Below are 25687 nucleotides of genomic sequence, written 5' to 3' on the forward strand. Positions count from 1 at the left end.
GTCTCGGCGGCGATCTTTACACAGAAGGCTATGCTTACATAGAGTTTACTTTACATGGACACCGCTTATGTCATAAATTTCACGTACTTAGAAACTTACCTTGCGGTCCTAGTGCCATACTAGGGCGGGACTTTTTACGTAAACATAAGTGTATTATAGACTACGAACAGAACACATTCACCTTAAATACAGCTACATTAGGGAAAATAACGGTACCATTACAGCTAGGAGCATTAGGTAAAAATAACTATTTAACTTTACCGCCAAGATGTGAAAAAATATTCTTTATAGAAACTGAAGTAACCGAGGATTGTATAGTAATTTCAAAGGAGCTTTGCAATGGCGTATTTTTGGCAGGAGGATTATGTACACCGAAAGCAGGGAGAATACCAGTTCTGTTACTAAATACTAGAGATACAGAAGTGCATCTTAGTTATTTTAGGCCCGAAATACAAAAGATTAGACAATATACTTTATGTATGTTTGAAGATGCAAAAGTTAATGGGGACAGGGTGCGTAAAATGTTTTCACTTTTAGAGTTAAATCATCTAAATAGTGAAGAAAAAACCTCAATTCAGAATATTTGCGCAAAGTTTTCAGATATATTTTATATACCCGGTGATACATTAACGCCCTCAAAATTAGACCCACAGAATATTCACTTAAAACCCGATGCAACACCTGTTTTTGTCAAACAGTATAGATTACCACATTCTCAAAAATCAGAACTTGAAAACCAGGTACAAAAAATGTTACAAGAAAAAATAATCGAACCAACGCAAAGCGAGTGGTCGAGCCCAGTCCTTTTAGTACCTAAACACCCAGATTCAGAGGGTAATAAAAAATGGAGATTGGTAATAGATTTTCGAAAATTAAATGACCGTATAATGGACGATAAATTCCCTCTCCCTAACATCCATGATATATTAGACTCATTGTCCGGTTCTATGTACTTCAGTCATTTAGATCTACATCAAGGGTTCTTCCAACTCAGCTTAGCTGAAAAAGTAGGCCATACACTTCGTTTGTATCCCCTTCAGGGCAATATTGCATGACTAGGCTACCAATGGGATTAAAAATTAGCCCGAGTTCTTTTTCAAGGGCAATGACGATAGCCATGTCGGGCCTTAACTACGAAAAGTGCTTAATATACATGGACGACCTTGTTTGCTTTGGAAGAAATTTGGATATGCACAACAAAAATCTGATGGCTATTTTCAGTCGCTTACGTAAATTCAATTTAAAATTAAATCCGAACAAGTGTGAATTTTTGAAGAAAGAACTTCTTTATCTAGGACACGTAGTGTCGGCGGATGGTATTAAACCGGACCCGGATAAAGTTAAAGTTTTACAGGGGTATCCGGAGCCACAAAACACAGAGGATGTAAAAAGATTCGTCGCCTTTGCTAATTATTATAGAAAATTTATTCCAAATTTTGCCGCTACATGTATACCTTTAAATAATTTAACACGTAAAAACGTGACATTCAAATGGGACGACGATTGCAAACAAGCATTTTTATCCCTTAAGCAGTCATTAGCCACGCCACCCGTACTTCAATACCCGGATTTTCGAGAAGAGAACAAATTTATTTTAAAAACTGACGCGTCCGGAATAGCAATAGGTTCTCTACTTTGCAACGGAAACGGACACCCCGTAGCGTACGCAAGCCGTAGCTTAAATAAATCAGAAATTAATTATCCAACCGTGGAAAAAGAGCTTCTCGCGATTACGTGGTCCATTAAGTATTTTCGACCTTATCTCTATGGGCGGCACTTCATAGTAGAAACTGACCACAAACCGCTAGTGTATTTATTTAATATGACTAATCCCACTACCAGATTAATTAAATTCAGGCTGCTCCTTGAGGAATATAACTTTGTGGTACGATATGTAAAAGGGACCGACAATGTTTCTGCAGACGCATTGTCGCGTATAACTTTAACAAGTGACGACTTGAAAAAGATGAGCGAAAATTACATATCGGTATTAACTCGCGCGCGAAGAAAACAAATGGAGCAGCAAAATAATACTCATGTTGATAGGGCTTCCGATGATAGGATTGATCACCCTAGAGTCGTAGAAGTACTTAAACCCCCGAGAAGTTATACGGAGCTACGATTTTTAAATGAAAACGAGTGGGAAGTTTTAAGTAGCAAGTGTCACGAAATACATGCCGATTACGCATATGACAAAGCAAAGTCTATTATTTATGTTAGGCCGGTAACCCGATCGCATCGCGCACGAGTTGCCTTTGCGAGGGAACTGAGCGAATTTTGTAATAAAATATCAGTCGACTGTTTATACATTTTTAGGAATATTGAGAACATAACTTTAATTAAAGAACTAGCTCAAACCATTAACGATATGACGCAGTGGTCCGGACCCTTCTTGCGCATATTGAAGAGCACTACCCGGATTGACAACCACGATACACAGCGCGTGATATTAAATGACTACCACATGCTCCCTACTAGCGGACATGCTGGAATCAGACGTATGCTAAATAATATTCGGCAACGTTATTTTTGGCCAGGATTAGAGAAAGACGTTGCAGAATTTGTCAAAAGATGTGACAAATGCCAACGTCAAAAATACTTTAGAAATACAAAGGAACCAATGGTCATAACGACTACAGGTAACTTTGCCTTTGATAGGTTATTTTTAGATTTAGTGGGCCCCTTAGTTAAGGATAGCAATAATTATACTTATATATTAACGCTTCAATGCAACTTGACCAAATACGTCGAGGCGTATCCGCTTACATCTAAGGACACAGTCTCAGTGGCAACCGCTTTTGTTAACAGTTTCATTTTGAGATATGGTATTCCTCGAGAAATAATAACTGACCGGGGTACTGAATTTTTGTCATCCACAATGCAGGAAGTATGCAAACTTTTAAACATAAGTCATTTAAAGTCAACGTCTTACCATCATCAAACCATAGGTTCCTTAGAAAATAATCACAAACATTTAATTTCTTACTTACGCATTCAAACTAATAATGAAACTAACAATTGGAGTTCATGGCTACCCTACTGGTGTTTTGCTTACAATACGACTGTTCATTCAGAAACCCGATACACTCCATATGAACTTGTCTTTGGCCGACGATGCAATATACCGAGTAATCTTTGTGATTCATTAGATCCTATGTATAACTTCAACGACTATTCCTTTGAATTAAAATACCGATTACAAAAATCCCAATATGACGCAAAATGTAATTTAATTCAAGGGAAAACATTAAGAAAAGCGCAGTACGACCACAAGGCTAACCCTGTAACTTATAAATCCGGCGATATGATTTTGATTAAAAATGAAGCGCTTAGTAATAAGTTAGACCCGCTGTATAAAGGGCCTTTCCTAGTTGTAAGACAAATTGACCCTAACGTTGTAATCATAGTTAAGGATAAAGAGGTGTCGGTTCATAAAAACCGTACAAAGTTGTACTCACCTTAGCAAATTATGTTTAAGTACCTACCTTTCTTTTTTTTGTTTCTTTATTTATGTAATGTTGAGAAAAAAAAAAAAAAAAAAATAATAATTTTCTTTTTTTTTCCTTTTTTGGTGGGGCGTGTGATGTAGTATGTATTTACCTATGTCAGTAGTACGTAAGCACTGCCTATATAATCGTGTACCTTGCCTAATATCAGTCAGAATAAATCATATATTCATCGAAGCTGTTGTTTCTCTAATGCCATCCGTACAGTTTATTTCTTTTCAAAATTGAAGGAAACAAATATAACTCTGCTCCAATTTAGTATGATTTGAATGTAATCGAACTGCACTGAATTAAATTAATTAATTCATCATGCATCCTCCTTGTATTATCCCGGCATTTGCTGCGGCTCATGGGAGCTTGGAGTCCGTTGTGACAACTAATCCCATAAATAAATTAATTATGAAGGTAATTTCGGCGAAGGAAAACTCCGTGAGGAAATCGAGAAGGCCGGCAGTAGGAAGGCGATATTAGGTAGGATGTATTTTTGTTATTGGGCCAATTAGGGAAGGTACCAGATTCCGTGTTTCTGTGCGAAAAATAGTCTAGAAGGCCATCCTCGATTTAAAATTCAAGAAAATTTGCTTTTACTGATTTTGAAAGAAACAGAGGGTGTACCCTTCATACTAATAAAAACGAATAGAATCGAGTAGGTAAATAAGTACTCTCATTTTCAATTTCAAGTAACCTTCCTCGATTAGGAGGCATCGCTTTTATGGCCGAAATTTTATTTTATCCAATAGAAGATTTTGATCCTAGATAGGAATGGGATCGATTGGCATAAATATACCTACCTAGTTCAACAATACTGATGATGGCGATTGTACATACATGATATGAAATGAAAGAAGTCGTAATAATTTTGTAAATCGTTTATTTAACAAATTAGAAATGAATCCATCTTTCCCAAATCAGGTCAATTCAATTATTTATGTTATCATAATAACAACCATTTCTGATAAGACACGAGCTTTCTAATACAAAAGTTATAAAATCATACTTATGTATTAAAATAGTTAGGTAGGTACTGAAATTGTGCAATATTTTTTCTTTGTCTCGATTTGCTAAAGAGATGTAGGTAAAAAGATTAATGATTGCTTTATTTTGTTTACTAGCTTTTGCCCGCGGCTTCGCTCGCGTTAAATTCGAAATTTACGGAATGCTCCATACAAACATCCATCCCCCATTTTAGGGAAGTGGGTGGTTAGAAAAGGACAAAAAGTAGCCTATGTCACTCTCCATCCCTTCAACTATCTCCACTTAAAAAATCACTTCAATTCGTCGCTCCGTTTTGCCGTGAAAGACGGACAAACAAACAGACACACACACTTTCCCATTTATAATATTAGTATGGATTACAGTAAATATGGAGCTTTTTTCCCGCACTAGTGCGCAAAGCAGTACCTAAAGTTTCATAAACGTAAACGTAGTACGATACAGCTGCGAAGAGGGAATCCGTACCTAACGGGAATTATGGCATTGACATGTAGCGCAATGAAAACAAATTCCCATCAGATGTTTTTGAATTATACGCTATGCCAGGGACCGGAACCGCTTACCATAACCGGGGTTTTTCATAGGCTTATTTTAGAAGTTGTTTAAAAAAACCCCAACCATAATGGTAACCTTTTGTAAGGGTAACTGTTTGATAGGGTAAGCCTATCTGATACAGTTAACTTAATTAACCTCTAACCAAAATCAAACCCAGTCTTAAAGGTTACCCTATCATTTTAGTTATTAAACTGTTTAAGCAATTTTAATCTCTGCGCACATTGAAATTCATCTTATTATTGAATAACCATAGCGAGTACAAGCTCATACGTCCGTCTCTAAAAAAGTTTTAACGTCGCTTTATGTCAATTCAAACAATATTGGACTTTAAAACCTTACTATTAAAACATAACTGACCTGAACTATCATAGTGTGTTTTGGCATTGAATGCATTCGTAGCGCGCGCCGGGTTGTTCTATTGTTTATCTACCTCTATGTTTATACCTGTGCGAGTGTGCGTTTCCGAACAATTCTAGTTTTAGCTTTTTAAAATCAACCTTTTGTTTGGCCGTCGGACCATCTCAGCAAAGACGCTCATACTCGAGAGCAAATTTTAGTAAAGAACTAAAAAAAAATATTGTGAAAGAACAAAGCAAATAATTGTATCGATATCTTACAATTAGATAATTGAAAACATCTTCTCAATTGGGCTTTTTTAAAAATGTCAAAATAGCTATTTATGCAAACAAGTGCGGAAAGTAGGTGATTTCTGAAGCCGACACGAGTCGGAATTTCGGAAAACATCTTTGCGCACATGTTTCAAAGTTTTCAAACAATGCTTTACTATGCATTGTGCGAGTAAATAAAAAAACGTAATAAGACAAAATACTTTAGTAATTATTAAAATGAAAAGTTATGTTAGTACAATTTTCGAATTTGAAAGACATTGGTTTTATGGGACTTATAGTAAAGTTCAAACTAAAATAAAAAAATTGAAAATTAAAAAGCACTAGTGCGGAAAAGTACTACTTTCCACACGATTTTTATGGGACTGATAGTGAATTTCAAAATTAAAAAAAAAATTAATGTAAAAAGCACTAGTGACTATTGTGGAAAAGTACCTACTACTTTCCGCACAATTTTGCTTCATAGAAAACGCACTTATCGAGTACCTACATATATCGCAATAGTTATTTTTATGGGACTGATAGTGAAGTTCAAAATTAAAAAAATAAATAAAAAGTAAGAAGCACTATTGCGGGAAAGTCCTACTTACCGCACGATTTTTATGGGACTGATAGTGAACTCCAAAATAAAAAAAATGGAAATGTAAAAAGCACTAGTGCGGAAAAGTACTCTACGCACTTTTCGAGCACATTCTAATAGCTATTTTTCTGGCACGGATAGTGATGTTCAAAATAAAAAAAAATGAAATGTAAAGTGCACCAGTGCGGAAAAATACTTCTTTCCGCACGATTTTGCTTCATAGAAAACGCACTTTTCGAGCACATACAGTGCTATTTTTATGGGACTGATAGAGAAGGAAAAATTTAAAAAAAAAGTAAAAAGCAGTAGTACGGAAAAGTACTACTTTCCGCACGATTTTTCTGGGACAAACAGTGAAGTTCAAAATTAAAAAAAAAATTAAAGTAAAAAGCACTAGTGACTACTTGACTAGTGCGGAAAAGTAGGTACCACTATCCGCACAATTTTGCTTCAAAGAAAACGCACTTTTCGAGCACATACATTGTAATAGCTATTTTTATGGGACTGGTAGTGAAGTCCAAAATAAAATAAAAAAATAAAAGTAAAAAGTACCAGTGCCGAAAAGTACTCTACTTTCCGCACGATTTTACTATATAGAAAACGCACTTTTGTAATAGCTGTTTTTATGGGACTGATAGTGAAGTTCAAAATTAAAAGTAAAAAGCACTAGTGCGGAAAAGTACTACTTTCCGCACGATTTTCCGGGGACGGATAGTGAAGTTCAAAATTTAAAAAAAACCGGCCAAGAGCGTGTCGGGCCACGCTCAGTGTAGGGTTCCGTAGTTTTCCGTATTTTTCTCAAAAACTACTGAACCTATCAAGTTCAAAACTATTTTTCTAGAAAGTCTTAATAAAGTTCTACTTATGTGATTTTTTTCATATTTTTTAAACGTATGGTTCAAAAGTTAGAGGGGGGGGGCGCACTTTTTTTTCCTTTAGGAGCGATTATTTCCGAAAATATTAATATTATCAAAAAACGATCTTAGTAAACCCTTATTTATTTCTAAATATCTATCCAACAATATATCACACGTTGGGAAAAAAAATATCAGCCCCCACTTTACATGTAGGGGGGGGGGGTACCCTAATAAAACATTTTTTTCCATTTTTTATTATTGCACTTTGTCGGCGTGATTGATATACATATTGGTACCAAATTTCAGCTTTCTAATGCTCGAGCACACATACATTATAATAGCTATTTTTGTGGGAGTGACAGTGAAGTTCGAAATTAAAAAAATAAATAAAGTAAAAAGCACTAGTGCGGAAAAGTACTACTTTCCGCACGGTTTTTCGGGGACGAATAGTGAAGTTCAAAATTAAAAAAAAATTAAAAGTAAAAAGCACTAGTGCGGAAAAGTACTACTTTCCGCACGGTTTTTCGGGGACGGATAGTGAAGTTCAAAATTAAAAAAAAAATGAAATGTAAAAAGCACTCGTGCGGAAAAGTACTACTTTCCGCACGATTTTGTTTCATAGGAAACGCACTTCTCGAGCACACATACATTATAATAGCTATTTTTGTGGGACTGACAGTGAAGTTCGAAATTAAAAAATAAATAAAGTAAAAAGCACTAGTGCGGAAAAGTACTACTTTCCGCACGGTTTTTCGGGGACGATAAGTGAAATTCAAAATTTAAAAAAAATGAAAATTAAAAGCTCTAGGGTGGAAAGTACTAGTTTCCGCATAATTTTGTTTCATAGAAAACGCACTTTCGGAGCACATACATTGTAATAGCTATTTTTATGGGACTGATAGCGAAGTTCATAATTAAAAAAAATTAAAGTAAAAAGCGCGAGTGCGAAAAAGTCCTACTTTCCGCACAATTTTTCTGGGACGTATAGTGAAGTTCAAAATTTAAATAAAATTGAAAAGTAAAAAGCGCTAGTGCGGAAATGTACTACTTTCCGCACAATGTTGCTTCATAGAAATCGCACTTTCCGAGCACATACATTATAATAGCTATTTTTATGGGACTGATAGCAAAGTTCATAATTAAAAAAAAAATTAAAAGTAAAAAACCCTAGTGCGAACATGTACTACTTTCCGAACGATTTTTCTGGGACGGATGGTGGCGTTCAAAATTTAAATAAAATTGGAATGTAAAAAAACACTAGTGCGGAAAAGTACTACTTTCCGCACGATTTTGTTTTATAGAAAACGCACTTTTCGAGCACATACATTGTTATAGCTATTTTTATGGGAGTGATAGTGAAGTTCAAAATTAAAAGTAAAAAGAACAAGTGTGGAAAGTACTACAACTTGCTGCACGATTTTGCTTCGTAAAAAACGTACTTTTCGAGCACATGCATTGTAAACGCACTTTTTGAGCACATGCATTGTTATAGTTATTTTTATGAGACTGATAATGAAGTTCAAAATAAATAAAAATTAAAAGTAAAAAGTAGGTACAAAACCGTGGTAGCTGTAAAAACCTACTTAATTTTATTCCCTTACTAGCGACCCGCCCCGGCTTCGCACGGGTTCTATACCTACATATAAACCTTCCTCTACAATCACTCTATCTATTAAAAAAAACCGCATCAAAATCCGTTGCGTAGTTTTAAAGATTTAAGCATACATAGGGACATAGGGACATAGGGACAGAGAAAGCGACTTTGTTTTATACTATGTAGTGATAATATACAATTTATACTATTGATATTTATTTCTAGCATGTCCCTGATGAGTACGAGTAGGTAAATAATTGTACTATATCAAACACAGAAACTAAATGACGTAAGTCAAATGGTAATAACTCCGTAAATTCGAGTGCATGCGTCTGAGACAAGCTCTATCTATTGCAAACCAGTTTATATGTAATAAAGCTTACCATAACTCAATGAAAACAGGTTTGAAAAACCCTATCGCGATAGGGTTTCGGAGTTAACTTAGTTAGTAGTTATGGTAACCTCACTGTAACAGATTCAATAAGCTTACCTTTTTAAAAGGTTACCTTTAAAAAAGCTTGCCATTTTATTTGGTAAGCAAATTGATGGGGTAAGCAAATTGATGAAGTTAAGCCTAAAAATGGGTTTTCCGGTCCTTGCGCTATGCTAATGATGTTAACTGCTTATTAGTATTAAGTGTTCAGGTAAAGGAAATATATATTTGTATCATATCAATGGGCTATTCTGTATGATACAACTGGATGCCTGTTATTAGACGTAACTATATTGTAATTTGTAGCACACACCCTACTTGACAGTAGAAAAAGACGCGACAGAATTTTTCCATGGGACGTTATCTATTCAATTTGCCGCCTTTTTCTACTTACGAGGTGGCTGTGAGTGACATCGGTTGTACCTTGAAATTACAGCGCATACTGACAGGTACTCTAATTAATCTAATGATCAGTATTAAAAGTATTATATGGATAAACCTTTACTAGGAACAATTTAGCCAAAATAAAATACATCGACAGGCAAGAAAAATAAATAATTAAATCAAAATGCGTTATTACATACGTAATATTTAACTACGAGATAATCATTGGTTACATATTTATCCTATCAATCACAATTGTGTATACAAACCTATCTACTAGCTGCTTGAGCATTTCTTAAGTCAAGTTCTTAAAAGTTGTGAAAACGTATAAAAGTAACAAGGCAGTCATATCCCATAGAAGTTTTGGAGTTAAGTCATTGCTTTACTAGGCACACTATCCCCAAAATTGAATGTTACGCTAGAGCTAATAAATAGCCAGTTCCAAACAAGAGAACAAATGAAAAACAGGTTTACCCTCATCACAAGGTGAGATTGATTTAGCCTTAGGTACATGTTAGGCTTGTGTCGTTCACGAACTGTTAGGAATAAAATCCCATGAATGACCGAAATGAACTGATAGATGAGGCTCCAAGAGGATGTTCGTTTGCAAAAATAGCGCACCTCATTCTGACTTCTGATATATATTGTATAGGTCCCAGACATCATATAAACAGATGTTGCCAAGCAGTTTTGTGGTCCCCGTCCCCCCACCCCGCCAATTAAAAATTGCATACAAACAAAAAAATTTTTTTCATCAAATCATGCCGTGTAGGGTATGAAAAGAAAGGGCTTATTGAGTAGTTTACGAATATATAGCATACTATAACATTTCTTACACTTTCTCTAAGAATTTTTTAGAAAATTTACGAAAATGCTTCATTTTAGAGTTCACTTTAAACCACTGTAGATTAAGAACTAATGAGTATATTTTTTAACCGCCTTCCAAATCTCAACGGAAGGGGTTCTCAATTCGTCTGTGTGTTTTTTATTTTTTTTAATGTTTGTTCCTCGATATCTTCGTCGTTACTGGACCGATTTTGAAAAATTTTTTTTTGATTGAATGTATATGCATGCATACAGATTGGTCCCATTTTTCTCAGAACCCAGTTCTGGTTGTGGGATCCTGGAGAAATCGAGGGAACTCCTCAAATCTGAAAGGCATACATATGGTGATTTTTGTGTTTTTAAAGGAACAGCATGCATTTACGTACGGAACAGTGACATTTGGTGCAGTGGAACTCCTGATGATGGTCAGAATGGAACTCCTCAAATCTGAACGGCACACTTATAGTGACTTTGGTATTTTTATAAGAACAGCATTCACTTACGTCCAGAACAGTGACATTTGGTGCAGTGGAACTGCTGATGATGGTTAGAACGGAACTCCTCAAATCTGAACGGCACACTTATAGTGACTTTGGTATTTTTATAAGAACAGCATGCACTTACGTCCAGAACAGTGACATTTGGTGCAGTGGAACTGCTGATGAAGAGTGAGCCGCCCCTGGTTAGAGTTCCGTTCTGATAATCATTCTCATCTGTAATTACTTCAGAATCATCCAAATTTCAAAATTGGTTCAGAAATGACGGAGATATTGAATAACAAACATTAAAAAATATACAGACGAATTGATAACATAATCCAACATTTGAAAGTATTTATCACCAGAACCCCAAAGGAAGGCGGTTTTTATTTCTTAAAAATTATATAATTATTATTTTAAGTAACTAACAAGAGTCCAATGTCTACGAACCAATAGTTCGTACAGTCAAAAAATTGCATTTGGGAGCAGGGGGAGCAGTCAAAGATGGCGAGTCTCGATAATTGAAATATCTTATCATTTCGGTCTCTGAGTGGAGTTCCGTTTGCGGACCTCAATCTGGCATATATTTATTACATAGACAGATATTGTCAATCAGTTTTACACCCCCCCCCCACCCTCCCCCTTCCTTCACAAATATTATTGAAAATTACATAGACCTTTTTCTCTTTAATAAAACCATGTAAATGTAAATCCAATCGCACAATGTCGTGTACCTGCAAAAAAGCAGCACTGAAATGTATATCATTATGTAAATGTGTAAATAATAATTGTAAAAACATGTAACTAAGTAGTAGTAGTAAAGTAGGTAGTAGTAGTAGAAGTCAAACTATTACTTGCATGTGTAAGCATTTTTTCGTAAAAATCGTAAAAAATGTTCAATTGAATTACTGCCTTGTACAATATTTTATTTACGACACATACAGACAGACACCCATAAGTAGTAATTTAATGAAATTCCATAATGAAAAGCAAAAAAATCTATGTAATTTTCAATAATATTTATGAAGGAGGGGAGGGCGAGGGGGGGGGGATGTAAAACTGATTGACAATATCTGTCTATGTAATAAATATATATGCCAGATTGAGGTCCGCAAACGGAACTCCACTCAGAGACCGAAATGTTAAGATATTTCAATTATCGAAACTCGCCATCTTTAACTGCGCCCCCTGCTCCCAAATGCAATTTTTTCACTGTACGAACTATTGGTTCGTAGACATTGGACTCTTGTTAGTTACTTAAAATAATAATTATAAAAATATACTCATTAGTTCTTAATCTACAGTGGTTTAAAGTGAACTCCAAAACGAAGCTTTTTCTTAAATTTTCTAAAAAATTCTTAGAGAAAGTGTAAGAAATGTTATAGTATGCTATATATTCGTAAACTACTCAATAAGCCCTTTCTTTTGATACCCTACACGGCATGATTTGATGAAAAAAATTTTTTTGTTTGTATGCAATTTTTAATTGGCGGGGTGGGGGCTCGGGGACCACAATAGTGCTTGGCAACATCTGTTTATATGATGTCTGGGACCTATACAATATATATCAGAAGTCAGAATGAGGTGCGCTATTTTTGCAAACGAACATCCTCTTGGAGCCTGCTCTATGAATCTTTCCGTGCTCTGTGAATCGGTCTTTGCTCATTTAGTTCAGTATGATCGGCGAGCGCGAGCGGTTTGGATCGAGAATGTATGTGTGACTGCGCCGACCGAGAGCGAGAGCTACTTAGCAGAGCAACAAAAAAACGTCAAGTTTTCATATTAAACTTCGGTTACTTACAACCTTTCGGTCCGGAATGTTACTATCTGTGGACTATTCGTATAATTTTGACACTATTCGGTCCCATTCGTTTTGATCTTTCCGACCGCAGTGGTCGCTGGTCTGGCTGAACTAAATGAGCAAAAGACCTAAAAGAGCGAACTAGTTTGTGGGAGCGATTGAACGAGATCGGAGCGCTCCGATCAACGAACGAAACGGCACAAGCCTAGTACATGTCTTTAGTCATAGCCATAGCATTATGATAATCAACCAGTATGGAACAGTCACGTTTTTATAGCTCATCTTGTCATAACACACACTTATAGTCATGGTGACAGAATAACACCTTATTTTAAAAGGGAATCATTTCTCCAATGGATAGTCTGATGATCAAATTTAATTTCCACTTCCTCAGTGTCTATGTTCATTCGGAATAGCTTACATAATATATAATGCATATAGACAATGTCTAATAGACATGTATTCTAGCAGTAACTCCCCTTGTCACATACATACACAATAACAACACTTCCATCATTTGTTATATTGGCAGTGTACTGGACACTGATGACTTGAACATGCTTCCGAAGAACCTGGCACCGGTGGAGCCTCCCGGGATGGAGCCCATCATCATCCAGAGTAGAGCAATGACTTGCAGCACAGCACAGACAATGGTTAGTGGAGTGCTCTGTAGATGCAGCGCACAGTACAGTGTTGCTATTAGAGTAGAGCCATACAGGAGGGTGGTGAGGGCTCGCTCCTTTGAGAAGAGTGACTTCACGTGTGACCATGGCCCATAAAGGAAGCTGAAGCTGAAATTAACACAGACATATGTTATATTGTTTTTAATACAAGGATCAAATCATAATGGGGAACTTACATAACAGTTTATGATGATTGTTTATAAAGTTTAAAATATTATTATGATATTGTAACAGTGTATCAGAAAGAAAAAATTGCTACTGAGTTGTGTCAGTTTCATTCTACAGGGGCAATATTATTGCAAATAAATGTGCAATTAAGTCATGAGTTAAAATCATATTACCTAAGTATGAAGAACAAGCTTCCAAGTGTGAAGAGGAGAGCGAACTTCCGAGCCTGCAGGATTAGGATGGGAATGTAAAGGAAGGACAGGATAAAGCACAGGATGCCGAAGAATAGGCAAACTCCAAAACCCATGAACCTTTGTGTGCGACTCTGTAAAAATTATAAAGTTCCATGTTAAATATGATTAACTTCTATTTGTTACATATGATTTGAACATATATCTAAATTCTTTTACAATGATGATATGTATAAAAGTAAATTTAATATTAATATTTTCATCTCATTTTATTATTTTGATAAGGATTCAAAAACATAGTTTATGAAATATCATTATGTTGTCTTTCATAGAAGTCTATGTACTAGAGATGGGCCGAATATGGACTTTGCTGAATACGAATATTAGGCCGAACATTCGGTTCAGCTCTTACCGAACCGTACATTCGGCCGAATATTTGGTTATGTGATATTTAGAAAGCATATGTTAAGAAACTATTAAATGATTGATAATGCTTACATATGTTACTAAAACTACATATGGTCTTATGATTTAGTAGCTAGATAACAAAAACTTAGTTAAAACAACTCTGAACTCTTCTCAACTCTTAAACTATGGTTTTTTCAACTTTTTTACTAAACAATTGTATTTATATTTTGATGCATAGGTAATTATCTCTTTTTAGTAGTTCCTTAGAAAGCTACGGAAATAGGAGCTTATTATCCAATGGAATAGTACGTAAGATCTTCATTAGTTATTTAGTTTGTTTATTCAGAAAATATTCGGCAATGCAACCGAATTATTCGGCCGAATACGAACATTGAAAATCGTGCCGAATATACCGAATATTTACCGAATATGCGGCCCATCTCTACTATTTACCTACTTGAAAGATATTAAATTAATTTAGGTTTATATACGGTAAATTGTATTCAAGTCTGACTACAGAGCAATAAGCGAATCATCAGTGAGTTAATGTTTGGTGACTCACAATCAAGAGATATAAGCAAAACAATAAAATAGGTCATCATACTTACTAAGGTGAAATACTCTTTTTGCACTTCTTGAAACCAGCTTGCATTACTAGAGCTACTCGTAGGCGTTTCTTCATTGCTTCGGGAAAAGAAACTGGGAGTAGAGAATGGTAAACTAATTTTGTAACTTCGACGGTTCTCGTTTTGAAGCAAATACTCGTCTAAATCCGACTTTAGGTTCGCCATAACGGTTTACTGTTTTATCCCAATGTATAAATTATGATAAACACGAACTTCGTCGACCACTAAAAGCTTAATCTGCACAAACAACACGATAAATAAATAAAATTAACAGAAAGATATGTGAAAAAGTCATGAATTCACTTGTAGTTTGACAGTTCTATGACGTTTTACTGTTACTAGTGATGCGCATGTACCGTTGCGAATCGATCGAGTTACCGGTTTTAGCTTTTAGATACAAGTTAAATTGTATATAATATTATAAGACGCTGTATCAAACGTTTAATATTATAGCTTATTTAATTTAATAAAACGAATTACTACTACCGTAATCTGTGTCATCGCTGAAATCGTCGTGGTCGTGTCGACGGATGTTGTTGTTGTATCGGTCATGTGCGCAGGGTGGGCACACTCCACGCATATCGCGCTCTTCCAAGTCTGTGCTGCTCGCATCGGAGTCTACTGCAGCTTCTTCAATGTGAATATTCTCAATTTGCCTATTGTCTAACTTTTCGTTGGACGACAGTTGATTATAATTCTTCCTCAGCGGTCGGGATTCTGTAACAAAACAGTGGCTGGTTTAGGTAGGTAATTACGTAGGTACTTTTTGTTTATTTGGGGCCGTGACAAACTTTATTATGAAATTGTTCGTAGTTGCGTTGCGATGATGATGCGCACAGAATGTTTAATCAATCAAAAGATTGGAAGGACAAAAGAACGGACTCATTTATGTAGTTTAATGAGTAAGTTGTCCCCAGTTATCACAAAATATTTACAATGAGTACAACATGCTGTGCCTATTTAATAATATGTATTTATTTTTATTTATTTATTTATAGCCATATTATGTTCTGTAAAACGTCGTACGATATACGTGCGAAGAGGACGAAACGTTTAAAACACAGCCTATTTCACTTTCGGATAATAATTGTATAAATTGCATGCAGGTGAAGCGGGAGTTATAAAAAAACCGTTCTCGGTGGGAATTATGACATTTCAAGTACCATTATTAACTTTATTGTCGTTTTTAATATTTTTCTGTTGCAAGTGTGTTGAAAAATATTGTATGTAGCTCGGGGCGTAAGAATATTGCAAACTCGAGTCTGTAAGTCGCTCCGGTAAGCCGGGGATTATTCTCGATTCGCAGCGCCGGTCCGCGCACTCGATCAGGGTAGAGCGAGATATAGATTTGGCGTCCACTATATTTAAACTTTTTTGCCAGCTTTGCTTAAAGCCAAAACGGGCTCCTTATAGTTAGATTCGCCCTATATGTCCGTCTGACACGTCACAACCATTTGACTAAGTAACCAAGATATATCACATGTATATGTCGCTAGATAGAAATAGTAAACGCGAGCGAAGCGAGCGCGAAATATTTTCCTATTATTGATGGGGGGCGGAGAGTTCTATGTGAGCCCCTGCCTTTCATAGGCCAAAAGAAGTTCGTTGATCATCATCACGCTTACGCTCCTTTGACTCATACAAAATTGCGCCTCTCTGAGACGTTTTGCGCCTTTCGCTTTAAGAGGAACTCTGCTTTGGATTGTCGGATAAATACTTTAGCATTTGGATAGCGACGTAACTGTGTCTTTGTCGTTCGGCCTCGTAACAATGTGGTTCGTTAAGAGCTAGAATCATCTTTCACGGCGCCCTAGCAATAGCTCCCACCTTATGAATGCTGTACATGCTGGCATTGTGGTGCAACTTTTCAGATAATCTCAATCTCGAGATTTTCAATAACTGAATAAAATTCATTCCCGGCGCCTCTCGCCATTTTGGGCAATGTGTGCGCCCACGCAAGGACGATTTTGGCGCCCCCTTACCATTCGGCGCCTAGAGCGGCCGCTCCACTCGCTCTACCCTTAATCCGGCCCTGCTCGCTTGCAATATTTAACATCATGCCACATTATGCGGACGCAGATTTTAGCACAAATTGAAATTAGTTATGTTATGGTCAACCAAATTTTGGAACTAAAAAGGCGCGAAATTTAAATTTTCTATCGGAATTAAACCTTCGCCCCTACATTTTCAATCATTAGGGTTCCGTAGTCAACTAGGAACCCTTATAGTTTCGACATGTCTGTCTGTCCGTCCGTCCACGGATAATCTCAGTAACCGTTAGCACTAGAAAGCTGAAATTTGGTACCAATATGTATATCAATCACGCCAACAAAGTGCAAATATAAAAAATTGAAAAAAATGTTTTATTAGGGTACCCCCCTACATGTAAAGTGGGGGCTGATATTTTTTTTCATTCCAACCCCAACGTGTGATATATTGTTGGATAGGTATTTAAAAATTAATATGGGTTTACTCAGATCGTTTTTTGATAATATTAATATTTTCGGAAATAATCGCTACTTAAGGAAAAAAAAGTGCGTCCCCCCCCTCTAACTTTTGAACCACATGTTTATAAAATATGAAAAAAATCACAAAAGTAGAACTTTATAAAGACTTTCTAGGAAAATTGTTTTGAACTTGATAGGTTCAGTAGTTTTTGAGAAAAATATGGAAAACTACGGAACCCTACACTGAGCGAGGCCCGACACGCTCTTGGCCGGTTTTTTTTTAAATGTTATGGCTCGTCTATGAATTCGCCATCGTCAAGGTTTAGGAAAATGAAAAATGAAATGAAATGAAAATAAATTTATTGGTTACAATATAAACGTGTTATACAAGACATGGTTGGAATCTCCAAGTAAGTAAAATTATACTTGTAGAAGGAGATCCCGCTCTTCCTACTAGGAAGGCACGCGCTTTATGCAGACAATGAGGAGGCACATTCAAAGGTTATGACAGATGGCGCCACCTTATTAGTCCATTGCACAGATAAAGAATTTCATACGTGAGAGCGAGTAGAAGATATTTTTTTCTCTCTCTCACATATGAATGCCAGTGACATGCCTAGACACTTGCACAGGCGCCGCCTGGCTGGATGAAATGTCACTGTGCCTCCTCATTGGCCGTGAACGCTACATATTTTAAATTTGCCGCCTTATTTTAGTGCAAAGATTGTGGTTGACCGTATAATTAATAAGAATAAATATAAAAGTTTCCTAACAGCCACCGTTGTGTTTGTTCGGCAGTCTTTAATTAGTAGCCATGCTAGATAAGAAACCTTTCTTATTATTGTAATCAGCTTGAACGTATGACAGTAACTTCAATTAGTTCGTTTTAGTAATCTGGGTAAGGGCCACTTACGTTAACGAAAATGGAGGGTTACCCTTGGGTCAACCCACCATTTTATATTGAATTTGACAGATGACAGCCCACTAACCCCGTGTTAAGTAGTTGGTGCAAGTGGGCCTTAGTGATACGCATTTCTGTTTTCTTAAATTATTCTTATGACAGTTATGACGTATATTTTTGTAATAAGTATATTTATTTTGTTCACGACTGCAATATTAATATTCTTCTTCTCTTCTCTCTTTACTTATTTTTTTTTGTTTAGTAGGTATAGGTATTATGGTTATCTGTTAAGTATTTTCTGATTAAGTAATTGTGTAAATACCAAGATCATTGTTCTCTGTTGTTTACCGCGGCTTAAACCCCGGTCCATGCCCCTTTTACTTATGCCTACGCTCGTTTGTATTTACATAATAATTATGTTATCTTAATTTAGCCGTATGAAGATAAACAACACAAGAATAACGTGCAATTTAATTTGATGGGCATTCAAAATAAATTGTAGGTCTAGGTATAGTAGGTGTACTGTACATATGTAAGTAAAACGTAGCTCAATATATTTTATTACTAGCCTTTGTCCGCGGCTTCGCTCGCGTTAAATTCGAAAATTGCGGAACGCTCCAACGGCTCCATACAAACTTCCACCCCCCATTTTAGGGAAGTGGGAGGTTAGAAAGAGACAAAAAGTAGCCTATGTCACTCTCCATCCCTTCAACTATCACCTAAAGAATTACGTCAATTCGTCGCTCCGTTTTGCTGTGAAAGACTGACAAACAAACAGACACACACACTTTCCCATTTATAATATTAGTATGGATTAGGTAGGTTAGGTATATAGGCTAGTTCACTGCTAGTCAAATCACCTTTTTTTAGGAACCGTCAAAACGATTTGTTAATATGGAATTACTATGAAATACTGAGGAGTGACGTCATGGTCAATTCATTTACTTTATACTTATCTTTCTCTTTGACTTATTAAATAGAAATTGTGTTTAAAAATAATTACTGTCCATATTTTTCTTTTAATTATGTGGTGTTTTATTTCGTGCACTGCATAAAATACTAACCTATAATACGGTTTTGGTGTATGAATTAAGCATTTATTTGTGTTTAGTCAAAAGTTTGTTTAGTTAAAAGATTAATAAAGTTTCAGTAGGTATTTAAATGTAGTTTCGTTTTCTTCTTTCACTCTCATTGAGCGTAGGGGAAAGTGGAGTAATCACGGACCTGTGGTGATTATTATGGACACTAGAGAGATGTAAAGTACAGGATGGCAATTTTGACAGGTGGGGAATTTCAACTTATCTATTTTTTCTATGTTTTAGAGTATTAAATAGAGTGGCGTGGGATGCGTAGGTATTGTAAGTTTGTACATAGGTATTTAGCTCCTATTAAGGTACGTTGGTATTTCGACTTGCTAACAGTGTCGTAATAGTCATTCCGCGAAAATGTCGCTTACGACATACAATTCTTCTAATACTTGAAGATGCTAAGAAAGCAAAGTTGTGTCTGACGACCTTTCATGACTTACTTATTAAATCGGCAGTATTTTCTCGAGCTTTACTGATTTTATTGAAATAGCTGCCACACAAAGCAAAAGCATGTCGTTAGCGACATTCTCGTGGAATGCCCCAAAAAGGAAGGGGTAGCCGTAGCCCTCGGGGCAAATAGTTTGGGAGTAGGTATATCCGCGTAGAAGTCTAATCTAGGCTATCGAAATGTAAGCAATGTAGGCACTCGTAAATGTAGACATATTAATAATATTAAGTCATAGAATATGTGAAATAATATGATTTGCTTCCAGAGTTGTGAATATGACTCTTGTGTGTAGTGTACTAAATATATTTTTTCCTTTTTCCAGAAAATCATGGATCCTAGTTCGCCAAAAATTGCCGTTTTGGGCGCTGGTGTGGTAGGCTTGACAGTGGCTAGGCTGATTCAGGATGAACTCAGGCGCGCAAATGTCACTGTCGTTGCTGATACATTCAAAGATGATACGCTCAGCACCATAGCCGCCGGCATCTTCCGGCCGGGCACCAGCTTTCGAGGCCCCAACAAAGAAACTACACAAACATGGATCGACGATTCGTGGCATTACTATCAAAATATTTTAAACACGACTGAAGCAGCGAACGCCGGCATTATGTCGGTGTCTTCATATATATTCTCAAAGAATAACTACCATGTGACAAGAAATCATCTAATTGAACATTTGGTGCCCATGTACCGACCGGTTGATGACAATGAACTAAATATTTGTGGCGAAGGTTGGAAGTACGGTTCGTACTTCTCAACGATAAAAACAGAGTGCAGTGCACACTTGCCGTGGCTGGAACGTATAATACTCGAGAAAGGCGGTAATATAATAAAAGGAAAAATCGATAACTTTGCATCGCTGTCGAAATTTGATCTAGTTTTCAATTGCACCGGATTTGGCGCGAAATATTTGTGTAAAGACAACGATTTGGTTCCGCTGCGTGGTCAAGTGATAAAGGTCAAGGCACCGTGGCTGAAATCAGCGTTTTATGGAGATTATGATTCTTATATTATACCTGGGTTTAATGGGATCGCTACACTCGGTGGGACGCGGCAATATGACAGTTACAACACCGATGTTTGCAAGTACGACGTGGCGGGTATCATGGACAGGTGCTGCGAGCTGGTGCCGGGGTTGCGCACGGCGGAGGTGCTGGCGCACCGCGTGGGGCTGCGGCCGCACCGCATGCCGGTGCGCGTGGAGCCCGAGACCGTGGACGGCGTCAAGGTCGTCCACTGCTACGGCCACGGCGGCTACGGCGTCATGACGGCACCTGGCACGGCTATGCACGCAGTCCGGATCGGACTAGACTCACTTAGAAGCGGTAGCTTTAGGAATAAACTTTAAATGATTATAGTTAAATATACCTACACAAAGATTATAGTAAAATAATAATTAAAAATTCACTACCTAATATAAGAGGGATATTATTTTGCTTTAAATAGTTATCTATTTGTACATAACTGCAAACTGCTGTTGCTGTTTGTAAACTGCTGTTGATGTAATAAACATTTTATAATTTTAATGAAATATAGTATAATACATACATATATCGCAAAACACTGTGAATTTTAAATGTTATTATATCATGTAAAAGTTATTTTATTTAACATTTTTATATGTACGAAAAATTTTCCTTAGGTATAGCATCTTGTCTCGTTCTCCCCTACCGGTATGTATAAGTATTACTTTATCTCCAAATCCATTTGTTATTTTCTGAACTTTTAAAATTCACCTTAACATGTAGGTACCTACCTATCCTAAGTTGAATGTAAAGTGGCTTGCTTGGTCGAATAAATATCCAACACGGACAGCACCGTTTACAGAAGATAAGGAGTTGATTAAAAAAGGTGTTTCCCTCAGGGTCGGCTAGGTCTTAGGGTGCTCTATAAAGATGTCTATTCAGGTAACGTGCCTCGAGTACGAAAGTCAACTAAGAAAATCTAGAAAACACCCGTGAGACTCAAATATATTACGGACGAACACCTCTAAATATATGTACAGACTGTAAGACTTCCTGGTATATAATAATTAAGCTTAATTTCAATTTAAGTACTTACCTACATATACCTACTGTTTCATTTGCACAGTTGGTTACAGGCTAGTAATAAAAAAAAACTGTAGATCCTTCAATTGCAATAAAAGAAAATTAACCATCTACAATGAATTCTACATAATTGTTATGATCTAAAAATATTATCACAAGCGTATATAGGTACCCTGGGTAATTTAGGCTGCTGACTGTGCGTAGACGCGAGGTCAACGCTGGCTGAACCCCAGATGACGTAGCAGAACAATTGTCTAAAGCGAGTTAGGAGGCCTTTATTCTGCTTTTAATTAGTTTTTATCAGCCTTGGTAGTCTTTAAAGGGTTTTCATCAGCTTGAGAATTTTCTTTTCTTAAACGTAATTTACTGTGGTATCATTCATAAATCAGTTTTTATGGGTTGGCACTTGGCAATTAAAATGAACCGATTATTACGCGAAAAAAAACTGTATTAGATAAAATTTTACGACAACCTTATCGACCTTCTTCTAAAATTATCAATGTCATTAATGGTTATCTACTCTTATCTTACAGAACTTTAGAAGTGCGATTGTCATTTCTTTTTCAGGCAACATAGTTCAGTAAGCTAAGTCGTCAAACTTAAATAGGGAATGTACTCGTATGGAAATATTTGTTTCCTGCAAACAATGGTCTTCTTGACTTGGCCCTCTATTCCTACTGAACCATTAGATAAGAAACTACTTATTTACAAAAACTCGGCGGACATTAGATTACATGGTGTAGAAAAAGTACACAAATCGAGGGTGTCGTGTGCGAGATAAATAGCCTTTCGTCTGCAGTGCTTTGGGCTGGACGGAAATACATTTGCTAGAGTTTGTGTAGCAAAGCAAAGTTCCCTACCAGGGGGCCGATTTTTGAGTCTCACTTTCACTAAAATACCGGTTGAAAACGGTGGATTGCCTATTATTTTCAGTGACAATTTTCTGAATTCGAACGCCGTGAGACTCAAAAATCGGCCCCCAGATTTGAGCTGATGTCTTTAAAATGTCTGATCGACTTTTTGGGCAGCTTTATTGTTACAAACGTACAGTTAAAGAGTGGTTTTTGATTGAGGTACATAATTAAATACAGCAACATTGTATGCTTGCTAAATTTATAAACCTGCTTTTTTATTGTTCTACAAGGAGTTCTTACACTGATGGTAAATACTTACGGTTACGGCTCACTGAAATAAGTAGGTAGGTATAAAGGTACCTACATGAATATATTTATCAATATTCCGTTTCAAGTTAATTTGTACCCTACTCTAAAGTATAAAGGGTACAAAGTTTTCACTGAAGTGGATAATTGCTACTTGAAAAACAAATAAACAGGGAAACTAGGAGGTCTCCTCGTGGTCCGTAATAACACAGCGCGTAAACATCGATGAAAGTTAAATTAAAACAGACCGAAGGAACAAGTTGATTACCTAATTTAAATTAATGTTTGTTATTTTGATTATATTAAACACTGTCACCTTAATTGTAGGCTCAAGTTGGTTTACTTCTTCTTCATAGCGTTATCCCGGTTGACACTGCTCATGATCTGAATCTGGGGACTGCTTTGGCAACGAATCCCAGGACTAGGCGTAAATATGTAGACACTACTTTTCACGGATCTGGCAACTAAGAGGGTTAATATACGAGTAAATAAATAAATATAAATATTATAGGATATTCTTACACAGATTAACTGAGCTAAATCTGGGTAAACTAGGCTTTATCCGGTTTTCTCTCAATGTTTCCTTCATCGAAAAGCGATTAGCAAATATCAATGCCATTCCTACAAAAAATCCGAACAATTCATATGTACGAGTCGGGGTTTGAACCCTCGACCTCCGGGGTGAAAGACTTGAATCGCACGTTCTTACCGCTAGGCCACCACTGCCACCAGCTTCATTACATTGTTACTGCTTTACTTTTTATTATGACACTAGCTTTTACCCGCGGCTTCGCCCGCGTAATAAAAGTATTCATTAAGATTTTCATTTGGATCCGTAGGGACCGTAGGTTTCTCTGTAGGTATATTTATCTGCGATTATTTCGATTGCACATAATACTTTTGCTTACAATGATTGTAGAAATATTACACATCGACCACAGCGTAGGTAATTCTATATACGCTGGGGAAACCTTTATAAACATCCCACATAGCCCGTATTTCGACACTATGATCGGTGGGTGAAAAGTACTTTTTTCTATTATCCCTTACAATTTTTTACATTTTGCTTATACTTATCGCAAACGTAATCTTCAAGCAAGCAAACAACGATCGTCTTAGAGCACATTGATTGTAAGAGACCGCCGACCGATTATCCGTATCCCTCTAACGATACCCATATTATCCGTATCCGTATCCGTATCCGTATCGCTATCGCTAACGCTATCGCTAACGCTATCGCTATCGCTATCGCTAACGCTATCGCTATCGCTAACGCTATCGCTATCGCTATCGCTATCGCTATCGCTATCGCTATCGCTATCGCTATCCCTATCGCTATCCGTATCACTTTCCCTATCGCTATCCCTATCGCTATCCCTATCCCTATCCCTATCCCTATCCCTTATCAAGATGTTTAATGATATAACACTTTAAGTTCTCGCGCTTTGTACACATATTTAAAGTCACATACAGGTCGAACGCGATTAATTAACATTATTTTTACCTTTTTTCCCAACGTTTCGGCCAGGTTGCACCGGCCGTGGTCGCGGAAGACTGACGTCCCAGCAAAATGTCACCGGAGATGTAAACAACACAAAACTACCCGATATTAATTTATATAAATGTTCGGGGTAGACAAATAAATATAATCTACCCGCTTTTAGTTAATGTTTATTTCCCACCATGTTTATTTTAAAGGTAAAAATAATGTTAATTAATCGCGTTCGACCTGTATGTGACTTTAAATATATGTTTAATGATTTCTTATCAAGTGCTAAAATATAAAGTTTCATGGTTTTATCATTTAAAATTAAGAAATCCCATACAAACTTTCAACCTCTTTCAACCCCTTCATCCCTTTTTTAGGGTTCCGTAGTCAACTAGGAACCCTTATAGTTTCGCCATGTCTGTCTGTCCGTCCGTCCGTCCGTCCGTCCGTCCGTCCGTCCGTCCGTCCGTCCGTCCGCGGATAATCTCAGTAACCGTTAGCACTAGAAAGCTGAAATTTGGTACCAATATGTATATCAATCACGCCAACAAAGTGCAAAAATAAAAAATGGAAAAAAATGTTTTATTAGGGTACCCCCCTACATGTAAACTGGGGCTGATATTTTTTTTCATTCCAACTCCAACGTGTGATATATTGTTGGATAGGTATTGAAAAATGAATAAGGGTTTGCTAAGATTGTTTTTTGATAATAATAATCTTTTCGGAAATAATCGCTCCGAAAGGAAAAAAAAGTGCGTCCCCCCCCCTCTAACTTTTGAACCATATGTTTAAAAAATATGAAAAAAATCACAAAAGTAGAACTTTATAAATACTTTCTAGGAAAATTGTTTTGAACTTGATAGGTTCAGTAGTTTTTGAGAAAAATACGGAAAACTACGGAACCCTACACTGAGCGTGGCCCGACACGCTCTTGGCCGGTTTTTCGAAATAAAAAGTAGCCTATGTTCTGTCTCAGGGTCTAAAGATTGTCTGACCCAACCATCCGCCAGACCGACTTAAAGTTTCGATATGAGTATTAGTAGAATTGAAATATTCCGGGTCTATAAAAGCTAAAAACTTGAATTTCTACATTAATTTCTACATTTCTACATGTATAACGAGTACGTATGTGGGCGGGTCTTTGTGTATCGTAACTTCATAACAACTGAACAAATACTGAGTCGATTTTGATAAGAATTCGTAATCTACATTGTTAAGCATAGTTTCCCGTATTTTTTCGGTTTCGGTTAATTGAACAGTACTTAATCATATAAGACAGACTTTAAAAAAAACCGGCCAAGTGCGAGTCGGACTCGCCCACAGAGGGTTCCGTACAAACTTTCAATGGTTAAAATAATCATACTACTCATACTCATATTCATTTATTCATATTTGTAACG

General features: G+C 36.6%; 2 protein-coding genes across 3 annotated transcripts; one reads left to right on the top strand and one right to left on the bottom strand.

Moving 5' to 3' along the window:
• Positions 1–12742: 12742 nt before the first annotated feature.
• On the bottom strand, positions 12743–15019 carry LOC125237227 (protein transport protein sft2). Its single transcript, XM_048144236.1, has 3 exons — positions 14692–15019; positions 13658–13809; positions 12743–13424 (listed from the first exon to the last, which is right to left on the bottom strand). The coding sequence occupies exons 1-3, from the start codon at positions 14872–14874 to the stop codon at positions 13154–13156; spliced, it is 606 nt and encodes a 201-aa protein (XP_048000193.1). The 5' UTR covers positions 14875–15019; the 3' UTR covers positions 12743–13153.
• Positions 15020–15201: 182 nt separating this feature from the next.
• On the top strand, positions 15202–21654 carry LOC125237190 (D-aspartate oxidase). 2 transcript variants are annotated; one of them, XM_048144184.1, is made up of 2 exons: positions 15202–15346; positions 19916–21654. In XM_048144184.1, exons 1-2 carry the CDS (start codon positions 15260–15262, stop codon positions 20936–20938), a joined length of 1110 nt encoding a protein of 369 aa, XP_048000141.1. In that variant the 5' UTR covers positions 15202–15259; the 3' UTR covers positions 20939–21654. The 2 variants fall into 2 exon arrangements, with proteins under 2 accessions (XP_048000141.1, XP_048000149.1); XM_048144192.1 differs by having other exon boundaries at positions 15291–15452.
• The last annotated feature ends 4033 nt before the right edge of the window (positions 21655–25687 follow it).

The sequence above is a fragment of the Leguminivora glycinivorella genome, chromosome 2, assembly GCF_023078275.1.
Source record: "Leguminivora glycinivorella isolate SPB_JAAS2020 chromosome 2, LegGlyc_1.1, whole genome shotgun sequence".
NCBI classification, from domain to species: domain Eukaryota; kingdom Metazoa; phylum Arthropoda; class Insecta; order Lepidoptera; family Tortricidae; genus Leguminivora; species Leguminivora glycinivorella.

Bases quoted from the DNA above. Each gene is read 5' to 3' on its own strand.
- LOC125237227 (XM_048144236.1), bottom strand. From the start codon at position 14,874: ATGGCGAACCTAAAGTCGGATTTAGACGAGTATTTGCTTCAAAACGAG. The intron at 13,810-14,691 runs GTAAGTATGATG...TAATTTTTACAG, and splicing joins AAAAAGAGTATTTCACCTTA to AGTCGCACACAAAGGTTCAT. The intron at 13,425-13,657 runs GTAATATGATTT...TGTTAATTTCAG, and splicing joins AGCTTGTTCTTCATACTTAG to CTTCAGCTTCCTTTATGGGC.
- LOC125237190 (XM_048144184.1), top strand. From the start codon at position 15,260: ATGTGCGCAGGGTGGGCACACTCCACGCATATCGCGCTCTTCCAAGTC. The intron at 15,347-19,915 runs GTGAATATTCTC...TCCTTTTTCCAG, and splicing joins TCTACTGCAGCTTCTTCAAT to AAAATCATGGATCCTAGTTC.